A 15862-nucleotide genomic window follows, 5' to 3' on the forward strand; every position below is an offset into this window, starting at 1 on the left:
TTAGATACAGTAGTACTTCAGTGCCTAGGCTAAAAGCAAAGCCTAGGATTTGTGGAGGACAGTTACCAAGATACTTGCACATGTAATGACCTGGTTATTGTGCTGAATCATGATTTGCTCAACCATGGTCTCTTGAATCATGCAAATACATGTAGGCAAACAAAATTACGGTTTTAGCATAATGTGTGAATCCAACTTCTCTCTCTCTACCTCTCACCCCCTACCCATTTGGCACTTCACAGATGTGATCCTATGGTCCCCTTGGAGCATATGTCAAGGATTGTTGTGTTGCCAGTCTTTTCAAGTGGCGGGCACCATGGTTTGACTTTATATTATAAATGGATGCTAAATTAATAAATTATATTTAATTGAAATAATTGAGGCTGATACCTTATTGTTGTCATTCCAGAGACAGGTGGGGTAAATCGCTCTTTGAGTGAGATGAGTTGCTCTTTAAGTGAGATGGGTGGTAGCTAAATTCGAAGAATGAATGAATGAATGAATGAATGAATGACTGTCCTCTATGAAGACCACTGTTGGATATCTGTCCCTCTTCATCTTTTGCCCTCTGAGCTGAGCTTGACAAAACATCAGAAGTGGCAATTCTTACATTTATTTTCCTTCCTCAGCCTCTCTCAAACAAAGAGTCAAGGACTGGATCTGCTTATCAGAGGACTAGGCTGACCAGATTACTTGTTCTGATAAAAGTGGGAAGGAATGCTAATCGCATCTGAGACAGAGACCTCTGGAACTGCTAGTTGCTTCACTCTGTAATTGTATGTGGGCGGATTGCCTATTAACTCTCGCTTAATAGGAATTCTTTGGCAAACGTGGTTAAATAAACCATGGATTAGTGTGATGTACTGTGCAAATCCCAACATAATTGTGACCCAAGACAAATACATCAGTTATAACATCTGTGGGTCTGAAAGGTGAAGGGCTAGACTATATACTGCGAATCCTTGTTGGTAGGTGGTTGTGGGGCAGAAAGGACTGTAGCTTAACAGGACTTGTTGCTGTGAGCTGGCTTCATCACTGTTATTGGGAAAGGGTATAAAACAGCTGTGAAGCCTTGGCAGAAATCGTGTGGTGCTGACAAAAACCCCTACCTGAAACTTCAGAGAGCTGCTGTCTGATCTGTAGGCTAATGGTGGACAACCCATAGGCCACATGTGGCCTCTAGCCAAGGGCTCCCCCTGATCATGCCATCAAAATTTGGTGACACAAATTTTTCTTTTCTTTTCTGAAGAAATAGGGAGCAAAATACACTTATTTTGTATACCCGCTCAAACCCAAATGCTTCCAGAGAAGGACTGGAAATTTTGGACCCACCCCACTGGGTAACATCACTGCTATATCTCCTGTATACATTTCCTGGTGGGGGTGCTGGTGCTGGTGGCAAGAGCTCTACATCCTAAAATTATCCCAAGGCTAATGAAGGCTTCTCCTGTTCTTCCGTAACATGGAGTGACAAACGGAGGCGAAGGATGTCATCTTCACTCACAGCCCATCCGCTGCTTGCTGCCTGCCTCATAACCCTGGGCTCCCAGGTTGTCAAATCTTTTTGACTCAAGGATGTCAGGCCTGGCAGGGACATAACCAAGGGGGGTAATTGGGCAAACTTGGGTAGAAGTCCCCAACTGTTCCCACCCTGAGCTGGCTGGAAAAGAAGTGGGAGGCAAAATATATGAAGTAGTCCGGAAGTGAGCATTAATCTCCCTTTCCAGCATTGTTAGTATTCAGCAAAATCAGATTGCCTTCTTCCGATCCCGAGCATTATCCTTAAAGGTATGGATTTATCAGACTGATGTCCTGCCTTTCTTTCAGGAGCTCAAGGTTAGAAGGCACAAAACTATAATGTATCTAATGCTTAAGCCATTCAATATTGTAACTTACATCCTTAATGTTCAAGCTGTCTGTTCAAATTCCTCTCAAAATAGGACTGCTATTTATACATAGTTTATGGGTTGTGCTGAGTATTGTTTATGCCAAATATACATACTTAAAATTTAAAATGTGTGTGTTTATTTGCTTTATCGGTCTTCTACAATGACCATGCAGGTTGAGGATACTTGGAGTTGGAATGTAACACATATATAGGGCTCCAGGTCATGGAAGGCAAACTGTATATCATGATCCCAGGGGTCTGCTTAACTGAGTGGCTGGAGTTTTGAGTTTCAGTGTCACATTTTATCACTCAGTATATACAACTGAAAAGCTCGCCTTACTGAATATTTACAAATGACAGTGTTTTATACCAACATGCAAAGGGGCTGTGCTGATAATCCCAAATGAGGGCTTTTTAAAAACTAAGGATGTGCAAAATGTTTCGAATGTGTTGAGCTTGAAACGGTTAGAATTCCCTATTTCTTACTTCCAGTGTGTGTTCTGAACTCGAATCTGAGGGTTGTGAGCTTGAGCCATTTTGAATTTGAAATGTTTTGCACACCCCTTGCAGCTGCAGTTTTAACAACAGGCATAAGTATGTGATCATGTTCATTTCCTTGCAGTGAGAAGCTTCCCCTGGTGATTGCTACTCAATCAAGGAACAAGTGTGGGCCAGGCTAGTCTGATGGGTACCTAGGCTGCAGTGGAGTATATAAATAAATCTGGTGGTTTTTTGCTGTTGTCTGCCTGCGGTAATGAAACATGGGGAGGCAGTTGAATAAATCATTAGCCATTGTACATGGATGATGGGCTGGGCTTGTCTTGGTAGGTTATAGCATTTTGCAAGTCTGCTGTAGGAAAGACAGTAAATGCACAAGAGTATTAAATGGGGGGGTCATTAGTTCTGTTTACAAGCAGCTGTAGCACTTTGTGCAATAAATGGCCAATACCATGAATGTCACAGCCACTTTGTAGCAAAATGTGGTGGTGGGGATTGAAGGCTTTCTGATGTTAGAGTTGTCCAAGTTGTACCTAGGCCACATTGTGAAGAGTGAGAGCTTTTTCCACTTTTGATAAATTGTGGCCTTGAACAGATCCATTTCCTACGCTTCTTAGCTGGGTTTGGATCCCATCTGTGAACTGCATGGCTCGACTGGGCAGTTTCCTAACACACTACAGTTCTTTGTGCTCAATTTAGTCTCCACCGTTCATCAGAGAATGCTCAAGAAGTAGACGAGAGCAAGAAATACCTCCAAACTCGGTTTGTGACCAAACGTGGCTGGTTCAAGCCTTAGATGAAGTCATCCTGCCTTTCCTCAGTATGTCACAGATGGGGAAGGGAGGCTTTCTGCATGATGTGCAGGGACTCACACCCTTCAAATTACGTGCTTAGCATGAATTATGATAATTGTATTGTTAGCCACAATGAGCCAGGGCAGAACATTTTCCCAGATCCAAATATAGTGATACGCATGACACACATGGAAGGAAGGAAGGAAGGAAGGGAGGGAGGGAGGGAGGGGGGAGGGGGGAGGAAGGAAGGAGGAAGGAAGGAAGGAAGGGAGGAAGGAAGGGAGGGAGGGAGGGAGGAGGAAGGGAGGGAGGGAGGAAGGAGGAAGGAGGAAGAAAGGGAGGAAGGAGGAAGGGAGGAGGAAGGAAGGAAGGAGGGAGGAGGAAGGGAGGGAGGGAGGGAGGGAGGAAGGAGGAAGGGAGGGAGGAAGGAAGGAGGAAGGAAGGGAGGAAGGAAGGAGGAAGGAAGGAGGAAGGAAGGGAGGAAGGAAGGAGGAAGGAAGGGAGGGAGGGAGGGAGGAAGGATTCTTTTTCTTCTTTTCCTCCCTGACATGTATGTGCAGGAAGTCCATCAAACACATTCCTCTTTGATGCCTGAGAATGGTGGAATCCAAACCTGCTGCTGCCAGAAAGCCCTTCTCCTATCAGTTTGTTACCTTAGAAACCCTACCATGTGCTAGATAAACTCTGTGCATTGCAGAGGAGCTTCTGGAAGCTGCAGATTTGGAATAGCTCTTGGGTCTCACTTGTCTAGGCCCAATTCCACATAACGAAACTGGCTGTACAACATTCTCCAGTGTGCCTGAGGGCAACTGGCTAACTGGGATACAGGGCAGGCCACAAAGTACACAGAGCTCTCTCCTTCCATGCTTCACTACCATTCTGTGTCTCCACCTAGCTCTGCCTTCTGAGAAAGTTGCTTCTCCCTTTTTGTAGGGACAGCCCTGTGTGTCATGCCACGGGAACTGAGACTGCACCTTTGAGGCACACATAGTTTTTTCCTTCATCACTAAATAATTAGCTCTGAGAGCAGAGGCTCTGGGAAGGGTGGATGGCCATCTATTGGTGTTATCTAGTCCCTGGCAGGTATCTCAGGAACTAGTCCTATCCTCAGGCCATTGACTATTTTATTGTTAGTTTGTTCAGTTCTCTAGGGTGTCCAGCGGATGGTTGATACGTTGCCTTTGATGTCAGCACATTATCCCCTGGTGTCCTATGGGTTTATCACATTTAAGTTGAGATATGAAAAAAACACATTGCTCATTATTTCTTTTTTGAGGCAAAAACGTGGTGAGATTGCCTCCCCAGCAAGCTCTACTTGAGTTTACCTTTCAGGAAGTATGCTTGTTCTTCCGTCCATTATGCCTCCTGCCATTTAATGATTTGTTACTATAAAAACAGATTGCCTGTTGAGTTCTGGCTGTAAGGCCATTCCAACTAGGCTTGTTTTGGCTTCCTGAATTCTCTCCTGTTTGGAGGACAGAGTGGCTCTTAAGAATACAAAAGCTGGTTGCCTCTGCATTCTATATTCTGCTCTTTTCTAGATCCTTCACTTCCTCTGGATTTGGGTGAAAAGAGTGGGGTGCTTAAGGGGCAGCACAGTGGGGAATTTCTCCATTTCATTTCATTTTGACTGACTTTCTTGGAGACAGTAAAGGAGAGAATTTTTGGTGTTAAGCTCCAGTGTTAGCTGTTTTTACCTGGAAGAGGGACATTGTCTCAGTTTTGTGGAAGCCAGTAAAAGTCATGAGGCTGAGGAACCTTCTTGCATCTCCTCAGCCACTCTCAAAATTGGTGATTATATATTGAAAATGGATCTAGGTGGAACAGAGAAAGCACAGTGGACAAAAGTGTGAACAGCTAAGGAGAGGCTCTTTGGTCACCAAGGGTAAGCTCTGCTGCTTCTGCCATCCACCTGCTCGTTCAAACAAGATGGTCACCATGAGAAGAAAAAAAAGTCTTGCTATGTTCCTGGATTTTCACATGTTCTTTTTCTTTTGGAAGACACAACAAGAAATCTGTTAGATCATACCAAAGTCCACTTTGGTAATGTGCTCTGTTCCCACAGTAGGTAACCAGATGCTTCCAGGAACCCCTTAAGTATGTATGTACGTACGTACGTACGTACGTATTTTTCTATCCTGCCTTTATTATTTTTATAAATAACTCAAGGACACAAGTTTAATAGTTCTCCCTCCCTTTTCCCCTAGGAACAAATATTGAGATACCAGCTTCTGTACTGGAGGTACTGTACAGCCACTGTGATTAGTAGCTACTGCCAATCTTATTCTTTATGGAGCTACCTAATCCCCATTGTAGATAGCTGTACAATGGTGAATTCCGTAGTGTTGTTGTGTATTATGTTTGCTGTGCTCTGCCCTAGTTTAATTGTGATGAACAGCTTGCTCTTGGTTCTGTGAGTGATTCCTCTGCCATTCTTGCCTGCACTTACCTTCAGAATACAGGAAGCAGCCATTTATTTTATTGTTCTTACATCTCTTTAAAAATTAAAATCATATGTTTATTTGTATCACTACATGGTACTGGTGCTGGGAATTTGCAGTGGTTGTGCTGCTGGTGCTTCTGTAGTTTCTGGCAGTGATTGGCTGTCATGTTTTACTATCATAGGAGGACAAATGGCCAGAAGAGCTGGTCAGAGCCTAGAAGGGGGATGAGCAGGTAGATCTAGGGATGGAGGGATAGAAGAAGGATGAGCCCAACTAAGGTGAAGCCAGGGAAGCCAAGGAATACAGGTTGTAGACTAGGAAGTGGTGGTTGAGACATGAAAAGGGAAGTTCTCCAGAGGAGTGCATAGAAAGGAAAAAAAACATGGAAGATGAATCTGTAACGGAAAAGGATACAGAAGAGTCTATGGCACCTTTGATCAAGCTGCATGGAGCTGCTGGAACCATAGGTTGCTTATTCTTGAATTATACAGCTTGGGGGTCAAGTAAAGTAAGGGATTTCATGTTGGTTTGAAATCACTAGTCATATATTTGGCTGTAACCTTCTAGACATCAGAATATGCAGTCTTGTATAGATGTATTTCATGTATTTAAAAATATAGTTTAAAAATCGTATGACCTATGTGGAGAACACGTGAAAGTCTCCAAGAGCTATCCTTGCATTTTGGAGGAACCTTCATGATTCACTTTATTTTTCTGGCCATTTTAGTTGGTGGCATGCATTTGAATTTTTTACCAGCCACTGTTTGACTAAGAATCTGAGCTGCAGTCTAATGCTGCATCAGTTTTGTTACATCTGATGTATTGTATACCAAATAAAAATTGCCTGTTTAACACACTGTATAATCTTTCCTTACCCCATACCTTCAGCAGTGACTCCAGCCATTTCCCCATCATGGATCGGATGAAGAAGATCAAGAGGCAGCTGTCCATGACACTGCGGGGGAGCCGAACTGTAGAGAAAAACCTCAATGAACCCATCAATATAGAGGAGAACAACAGCAGTGATAATGGTGAGTTCCCTCCTTGACCATCTGTTGGAGGGAGAACTGATAGCAGATATTTTTTTCTGATTTACTTATAGTAGTTTTAAATTGCTTTTCTTGGCTGTTCCCTTACAGAGAAGCATGCAAAAAGGCTTTGATCACATACAAGGGATAGTGGCTGTAGCAGTGAGGTCACAGAGTGCTTGGCAAAACTCCTTTGATTGGAAGCCCCTCTTACTAATTCAGTTGAAGGAACCAGAATGTTTTTTGCTACTTGCCTGAACTTCTGCACCAAAAGGACTTGCTGTTATGCAACGGCAGATGGACCTAGAAAGTTCCAAATAGACAAATTTATAGGGAAGGGGCTGATCTTTCAGATAATCAGGTCCCCAGGTATTTAGTGCTTCAAAAATTAAAACTAGCATTTTGGATTAGGAATGGAAGCTTCTGGGCAGCCAGGAGTTGGCACAAAGTTGGAGGAATGTTTTCTGACTTCCTGGCCTTGTTCAAACTCTGGGCAGGGGCTCCTTGTACTCAGCAAAGCTTCTGGGCTGTCTTTGGAGGTAGCCCCCATCACGGATCGTGCAGCAGACTGAGATGAGGAATGGTGTTCAAATAGTCAAGAATGCATTTTGGAGTGGGGCATCCAGGACAGAATATGATGGTTGCCCTTTATACTCAAAATATTCTTGAAAAAGCACATTTCTAATGCTGAAATTTATACAACATGCATGCACATTCTCTCTCTCTTGCACACACACACACGCACATACACACACACACTCATATGGAAGTGTGATGGCAGTTTGTTACAGCAAATGAGTTGCAAACCTGAGTAGCATCCCTAACAAGATGCCTTTTAGAAAGGCTGAAAATTACATTATTTTAACTTGGTGGAGGGGGGGGGATTATTTTCAGTTTGAAGGACGGGAACTGAAGCAGGAGGCATCTGGGATGCAGATCACTCACACTCTCACCTTTAACTCTCTTACCTGAAAACCAGCTAAATGGCAATTTGGGGGCTGCTTTCAAACTGGCATTTGGAGATTTAAGGAGAAGGGATTGGTTTGCTTCCTAGAGGCCTTCCATTCCCACCATTGAACACCCCCCCATCCCCATCCCAATTCCAAAAGACAGACAACTTCCTGAAGCCCTCTGGAAGATTAGGAGGCAGAATTGTGGGCCCTGACTTCTTGAACATTGGCAGGCCTTCCTTGGCTTAAGATGGGACCGTTGTGTGTTAAAAAGACACAAATGTGCCCTTTTTCTGTAGAACAGGCACGCCCAGCAGAATGCTTTTCAAAGAGTTTTAGCAACTTCCTGTGCAAATGGCTGGATAATTCTATACAGCTTGGAGGGCCCTTCCGCCCAACTCTGAAACTGATACTGGTTTATCTACAGAACTGGACTGCCTAGGCTACAGTAATGGTGGTGAAAAATTATGGTAATGGAGGTGAAGAGGATGCTTCAACAGTCCTCCTGTTTCTCTCTCACTAGCTGCCAGCATGGGGTTCCTGTTTTCACCATCCTAAACTCATGAATAGCAGAAAATAAGGAAGAGATTTTTATGTTGGATGGATACAGAGGAGGGCTTAGGATAGGAAGCAGTTCTGACTCCCACCCTGAGCATTAGTGCTGGTGGAAGCAGTGAGTGTGACTTAAGCTGTTTCTGTTGCGATAAAAAATAGCCAGGGGCATGGTCCAGGAGAATGGACATCTGGAAATCCACTGTGGACTACTCAACCCATCCTGCCTTTGCTGTGTCAAGGCTATCTGTAATAGTGAGGACTGGAATATTGGCCCTTCCTTTTTAAGACTGCAGCTGAGATTCTGAAGAATCTGCTAAACTCATGAAAAGGTACCCCAGAAGACATATTCGGGGATTTGAGACAGTGCAGCAAACCATCAGTGCTCCTTGTTGCACTATAAATATTCCAGTTTCAAAAGTATGTTGTGGGGGGGGATGTCGCCAGTTACCACCACGGTAAGGGAGAAGGTTCTCCCACTCAGGTAAGTCTGTCTTTCCATTATATCCCCAATCCTGCCTCTCGGCTGAGGGCTCTCTTTTGAGTTTGATTTCCATTCTGCTTTGATTTGTGTTTTGTTCCTCCTTCCTTCCTTCATATTTCTCTTTTTTTTTCTTGTTCTTTTCGTCTTTCTGTCTTATATTGGCCTCCCTCCCTCTGTGGCGGCATCAATCCCTTCGCTTGTGTGGTGGCCACTGTCTGCCCCCCACGCCTTTGGTTTCGCTACTGCGTGGCTGTTTGCTCGATTTCCTCTCTTCCTTTCCTCTCTTTGGTGCGCCTGTCTTTTCCATGTCGTTCCCTTTGGGATGTTGCTTGGGGCTCCCCCTCGTCTCCCCTTCACCCTCCCTCTCCCTGTTTATACTTCCCCTTCTTTGTGGTGGGTGGTGATGGATATTCTTCTTCTGGTGTTCCATTTCCTGGGATCCCACCTTCTTTCCCCCTCTGCTGCTGCTGCTGCTACTTCTGCTTCTCACTGGTGTTTCCCCTCCTACCACTCCCCTTCTCCCCTCTTGCTGATGTCCTGTTCTTCCCTGTCCCCACGCCACCCACGTTCCCCGGCCACCTGTGTCCCCCTCCATTCTTCCTGCACCTCCCATATCCCTCCCTCCCAACTGTCTGTCTGTGGGCTTTCCTCCTCCCCTCCCTCTCCTGCCCCCCAGGCCCCACAGTGAAGAGTGTGCGTCCCAGCACCTCCCGCAGCGTTCACGCCTTCCTGCACCACTACGCAGGCTCCTTCCGCAGGCCCCGCCTGGCCGTCAGCCGCAGCCTGAGCTCTCACCTCGGCCACACCGCCCGATTAGGTGACTATCGCACCTCCCACTGTGCTGCCAGTAAGGGCTCCCCATTGTGGGCTGAGGCCACAAGCCAGGCCAGTCTGGCTTCAAGAGGGGCTTTTTGGAGTCCCAGTTAACTTGTGTATGCACCTGCGCCTCTTGTGTCAAGCTGAGCTAGGAATCCCTTGAGCAAGGACTCTGGGGAGCCCTGGGTCTTGCATTTCTGCTCCAAGAGGAGGTTGGTAAGGAAGCTGGAGTCTCTGATTTCTGTGTCTCCCTTGGAGAGAAATTGACCTTGGCCTTATCCAGTGCATCATCTGTGCGCTTGGTTCTGGCTGGTCTCACTCACTATGCTAACGGATAATATGATTTGTTAGCCCAATATGTGGAACTCTTATTACAGCAAGTGTTACACGTAAAGCTAAATGTGGCTTTTTCCAGCAACTTTGGTTCAGAATCCTGACTTAGCATAATGTGTGAACCGTTATGTAATTTCTACTTTTTTATTAATTATTTTTCCAGGGCTATTCTAAGTGCCCTCCACACGTCCAGCTTGTGCTAGGCACATTCTCTGGTATAGGATGGTTTTGAGCAGAAATTGAGTAGCACAATCTTCTGTGAGATATGAAACACTGAGGTGCTTTAGCAATAAAGTTAGAATCCTTTCATAAGCCACCCTCGTTTAGTGGAAAACACACTTGTTCCCATGACTTACTGACAGTGCATCTAGCTGTGATACTCCCCTTGCTAATTTTAAGGCCTTCAGGAAGACCGTTTCCCATATCAGAATTGGATTGGAATGTGAGGGAAGAATTTGGCTTGAAATCCAGAAGAGCTTGTGCTAATTGGTGCTCTCTAGACAGTGCTGAGCAGTTGGACCAGTGGCCTTACTCAGTATAAAGTGATTTCCTGTCCTTCTAAATCAGCCTTTCCCAACCAGGTAGCTTCCAGAGGTGTTGAACTACAATTTAATTTAATTTATTGGGTTTTGAGGTTGCCTGACTCCAAAAAGAGTCTGGGTGGCTTACAGCATATAACAATGGCTATGGAGGCTGGGAATTTTGGGAGTTACAGTCCACACGCATCTGGACAGCATTAGGCCAGAAAAGATTGCTTTGGGTTCTTGAGAATATCACCGACATGAACTCAACATATACCGATTTTAAAAGATACTGAAGCAGATCTTAAGGTTCATGGTGCCTTGAAAAAGATACACAGAATCAGAGAGCCAACGTGATCCCATTCCGAGAGCAACTTTCCCAAATCTGGTGCTCTCTAGATGTGCTGGGCTACACTTTCCAGTGCCCAGTGCTGGCTGGGGAGGATGGATGATGCTATCATATCTTGAGAGCATCATGTTGAAGAAGGCAGGCCCAAAGTGTTACATACTTTGATTGTTACATACTTAAGTATTATACTGGACATGTAGAGGACTTTTTATATGAGATGATGATATCAACATGACTATAAGTAATACAGCTAATCAAACCATGTTAGTGGAAGTGGTTATTAAATTAGGGAATTAAGTGATGAGAGGGAGATCAGAACACGTTATCCCATTTTATGACCCTGGGTAAACCCATGCAGCTGAGTAAGACAGCTGAGTAGAATGCAGAACTTGCTAGTAAAGAACAACTACATGGAAGAGGGAAGGTCTAACAAAGGGTCTTACATGTTGTGGCAGCTTTTTATTTTCAGGGAAGCTCTTAAAATTGTAATCAGTTTAAAGTAATGAAGTCCAGTCTACCATCTCAGTCTGCTCCATGTATAGACCTAGTCTTAGTCTTCTTTGGGAAGGTACTCCTGGTGGCAGCACGTCTAAACCTTCTGGAGAGTTGGTATTGAGATTGCCAAGAAGAAAATTCAGAGTTGCATTTGCTCTGTGTGCAACAGTCATAAAATGATTTCAAACTGAAGGAAGGGTTGACAGCAGCCATCTCCCAATGAGTGCCCACCAATTGTAATAGGACTGCAATTTCCAGTAAGCATGGCCAGTGGCCTGGGAATGATGGGGGGACTAGTTCGAACACATTGGGCTGATCCTTTGCTTCCTTCCTTTAAAAATATTAGAGGGAATTGGGTGAGTTCTCTATGCCCACTGTGTCTTGATCTGCATTTCTCCTTGGTGCAGAAATTGTTCATGAAGACCTCAAGATGGGTTCGGATGGTGAGAGTGATCAGGCATCAGGAACATCATCAGATGAGGTGCAGTCTCCAGTCCGAGTGCGCATGCGGAATAACCCAACGCGCAAGATCTCCACTGAGGTATGTGGGTGCTGGCTGCTAATGATGGAGGACAGTTAAGGTGGGAACAGGGTGTCCCTTTATAATGGGCTGTTTTTGTATGGAGAGATGTGAAAGGAATAAAGAAAGATGCCTTGCTTCTCAAGTTACATTCTCTTTCCTTTACTCCCCAAAGTAAACTTCAGTGGTTAGGGAATGCAAAGGCTACCCCAAGTAACCTCAGATAAAGTAGGACAAACATTTGATAATGCAGAGATTCTGCACAGACCTTGTAGCCAGGTTTGCACTGCATGCTAGTCTAAATTAAACTGGGGTTGATTCGTTAGTGGTTCATAATATAGTTTATTTGTGCCTAGTATGTTATGTGAGTACAGAAACTATGTTGTTAACCCAGATACAGGATTTAACATACTGTGAGCCTAACCACTCAGTAGTACTTGATCCTTCCTTGTGACTTCTTTGAAATCCAGTATAGCTTTGTTATAGCACAGGAAGCCCCTACCTACGCAAAACCAGCTGGGTGACTTAGGGCTGGTCCCTCTCTCTTAGCACTAGGAAGCAGGCCAGGGCAAACCACTTCCAAAAAACCTTGCCAAGAAAACAGCAGGGACTAGTCCAGGGCAGTCACCAGAAGTTGAAGAGTGACTCAAGGACAAAAAACAAAGCAAAACAAAAACTATTCCAAATGCTTTTTTCTCATTTTTTTCTTTTTGACAAATGACAGGAAATTGCAACTGTATAATGAGTGATTTGTCACTGAATTTGATGGCATAATCTCCAGGGGACCTTAAAGAAGTTAATAGATCTGTGGGTGGCCCAGTGTCAGACTTTTGGGAGCTACCACTGAAAGTGATTCCCCGTCCCCTCCACTCCCAAGCACTTACAGAATGTTCCTTAACAAGATTTTTTAGGGTGGAAGTAGGCAAGAATTCATGCAAGTGAAATACAGTATTTTCAGTTTAGAACCAATAGATGTATGTGTATCTTAGGAGATGGACTCTCTTGAGTTGTTCACCTCACAGTGGCCTGGAGAGGAAGTGGGTGTCTTCTCTGATAAAGGGGGAGGCTGCAGCAGTGTGGGTGGTTTTCACAGTGGTTTTCACTTGATCCTTCTCAGTCGCAGAGCCAGCTCTTACACTAGAGCAGTGTTTGTTTCTCAACCTTGGGAACTTTAAGATGTGTGGGCTTCAACTCCCAGAATCCCCCAGCCAGCATGCTGGCTGGGGAATTCTGGGAATTGAAGTCCACACATCTTAAAGTTCCAAGGTTGGGAAACACTGCACTAGAGGCATGGGTTGCCCGTCCTAGTTTACAAGCTTTATCCCTCAATAGTTGTAGCAAATTCAGTCTTGCATTTAAACGTGCCTGATCATCAGTGGTGTCTTCAAATTCCACACCAGTGAATAATGGGAAAGTGGGAGGAAAAGAGAGTCCCCATCCTTTTTTTGTGAACTTGCTTAGATTCCAGACTGGCTAAAGAAGAGGCGGCCTTGCTTTTTTGCATCGGACTGGTGCAGGAGGAACTGGAGACTCTTCTTCTCCAGTCAGTCTGCTGTACTTCTAGCCTGTGCATTTTCTTTTACTATCTGTCTGCCTGTCCATCCATCCATCCTTCTAACTATTGGAGGATTTAATTAAAAAGCTGACCAATTTTTCCTTGTTTCCCAGGACATTAACAAGCGCCTGTCGCTCCCAGCTGACATCCGCCTGCCTGAAGGCTACCTGGAGAAACTGACCCTCAACAGTCCTCTCTTTGACAAGCCCTTGAGCAGGCGGTTACGCAGAGTCTCTTTGGTAAATAGGAACATCCCTCTCTCCCTTCTGGCTCTCTGTGGTCCCCCTTCACTGGAGCTGGAAGGGTACTGAGTACTGCAGGCCAGCAATGGCTGCTCTTGCTGGCTCCCTGAGCACCCCAGACCGAAAAGGGCAGTTCCATCACACTTTTGTTCCTTGGTCCTTTTTTCTTTAGTCGGAGATTGGCTTTGGGAAGCTGGAGACATATGTGAAGTTGGACAAATTGGGAGAGGTGAGTGTTGTGAACTGGCTTTTTTCAGCCTGGCCAAAGGTAAGAACTCAGGGCTGGGTTTTAGATCACTTGAAAAATGGTTGTTCTCAGGGTTATTTTAATTTTTTAATTTAACACACAGAGTTTTAGTCTATCAGGGCTCAGGGTGGTTTCACCTCTCATCTTTTTATCATCGTGTTTGGTCTTGGATCTTACCGGCTTTTTAATGGTGGAGGACAGATCCTACAGTGGGTTGTGCTCTCACCCTCTCTAAGAGGCGGGACCAATTTTTTAAACACTTATTCTGGGAAGAAGGCCCACCTCCCAGACTTCAATTCTCTTTCATGCTCTGATTTTGGACATGGCTTCTAGCTGCACTGTTATTTTTACCATGGTGGTGTAGTCCATGAGCAAATTGTTTGGCCTGTTTATTCTATTTGATCATTTATTCTAATACCATTTCTAGTTCCTACCATCTTGGTAGCCACCTTCAGATTTGCCTGGGAGAGTCAATATAGTCATAGCCCTGTATTTGGAAGTCCTTGAATAGAGGGATAGTTCCTTCTCTATAGTTATAGTTTCCCTTCCCTTCCCTTCCCACAAGAAAGAAGGACATACATTCGGAACCTTGTATTTCCCAGCTAATATCCAGGGCTCCAATTTCACTCCATTTCATCTTTAATTGAGTGCCTGTCTAATGGCTTATTGATGACCCACTTCAGGGTTTTAAAAGGATAATAAGAAAAGCATTTAACTGAGCCAGAATTATAAAGTCAGGAACAAAATATTCCTATCTACTCCAGGTCAGAGAATCTCCTATCCTAATAAAACCAGACTGGTTATGGGTATCTTTCTGCTAGTATATGTACTTAGTGCCATGTCTAATTTACTGTTTCCCCAACAAGCTTGGGAAGGGCTTGCAGACCCACATACTGTCCTCACATACTTGCTGCAAATTGGGCCTAGTTACTACTGTGGCTGCCAAGAGGATAAATGTTACTGCCCGTAGTGAAACGGTAGCAAAGAAATTGGGTGAACAGTAGATAAAGAAGAGATTGTTCTCATTGAGATGACAAGTTTGCCTGCAAAACTTCAGATGTAGTTTTTTATGTTTTCGGGAAGTTTAGGAAGATGGGAATTTTTAAGAGAAGGAGCATCAGAGTGGGACGAGGATGAGAAAAGGGAATGAGAGACAGTGAAAGGAGACAGACATTGAACGGATTCTCATGTTGAAGCTGCAGTTCTGTGTCCCAGGCTTGGGGTTAAATGCTTTCTCTGGGCTGGAATATGACCAAAGAGAACTGAGGGATGATCTGGTGCTTACAGGGAATTCAGATAGGGAGGGAAGTTGGCAGGATGTTGGGCTATGAGTCTAAATTGTGCCTCTGCTACACCAGGGAACGTATGCCACTGTCTACAAGGGAAAGAGTAAACTCACTGACAACCTGGTGGCCTTGAAGGAGATCCGTCTTGAACATGAAGAGGGCGCCCCTTGCACAGCCATTCGGGAAGGTATAGAACTACCAGTGGGCACTTTTTCCAGGGCTTTGAAAGCACCCTGGTACTCTTGGTCTTTTAACGGAAACTACGGGAAGGTATTTGCTGCTGTTAGATATTTGAAAGAAAAGAATCCTGCAAACTGGCTTGTTTTGAAATCATGTTTCAGTTTGTTTGATATGGGATTGTACTGCTTGTAAGCTGCTTTGAGAACTCCATGTATCTACAAAGTAATGGCAGGTTACAAGACTCTGTAGACCCTGAAAGCCAAGAAGAGCGTAGCGGTTTATATGATCCAAACAGCCATAACTGTACACAGAGGATTCATTTACCAAACGTTTAGTTCAGCCTTTCCTAATCCCATATTATTCAGATATGATCATGCTGGCGTGGATTCCTGGGCATTAGAGATCAACAAACAGAGGGAGCATTAAATTGGGGAAGGCTACTGTAGCTGGGCACTGAGATTGCAATAAAAATTTCACAGGAAGAAGTGCAGTGGAATTCACCCTGGGCAGTGAAGCTCTAGATGGGTCAGATGTGCAGATAGATAGATCTACAAGTGACATTTTCATCCTTCCATCTATGACAGCCTTCCTTAACTTTTTGACCCTGGAGGAACCCTTGAAATATTTTTCAGGCCTTGGGGAACCCTTGCACGTTCAGGCTCAGATATAGGCCAGAAGTT

The 15862-nt window shown here is 44.5% G+C and overlaps 2 protein-coding genes across 5 annotated transcripts in view; one reads left to right on the forward strand and one right to left on the reverse strand.

Annotated features, from left to right (window-relative positions):
* The window catches only part of CDK16 (cyclin dependent kinase 16), a 58865-nt gene that overhangs the window by 23323 nt on the left and 19680 nt on the right, over positions 1-15862 (forward strand). For 2 of the 4 annotated variants that reach the window (XM_063294052.1, XM_063294049.1), the window contains exons 2-7: positions 6513-6655; positions 9315-9455; positions 11560-11693; positions 13341-13466; positions 13642-13698; positions 15075-15189. In XM_063294052.1, coding sequence (XP_063150122.1) covers positions 6538-6655; positions 9315-9455; positions 11560-11693; positions 13341-13466; positions 13642-13698; positions 15075-15189 — 691 coding nt within the window. In that variant the 5' untranslated portion in view covers positions 6513-6537. The remainder of the gene's footprint in view (positions 1-6512; positions 6656-9314; positions 9456-11559; positions 11694-13340; positions 13467-13641; positions 13699-15074; positions 15190-15862) is intronic. The other 2 variants (XM_063294050.1, XM_063294053.1) reach the window with 2 other exon arrangements.
* The window catches only part of LOC134490780 (ER membrane protein complex subunit 3-like), a 66395-nt gene continuing 56376 nt past the window's right edge, over positions 5844-15862 (reverse strand). Inside the window, exon 9 of the transcript XR_010067246.1 lies at positions 5844-5856. The gene's annotated coding sequence lies outside the window, so the exon portion shown is untranslated. The remainder of the gene's footprint in view (positions 5857-15862) is intronic.

The sequence above is a fragment of the Candoia aspera genome, chromosome 2 (genome assembly GCF_035149785.1).
Source record: "Candoia aspera isolate rCanAsp1 chromosome 2, rCanAsp1.hap2, whole genome shotgun sequence".
Lineage (NCBI taxonomy): Eukaryota > Metazoa > Chordata > Lepidosauria > Squamata > Boidae > Candoia > Candoia aspera.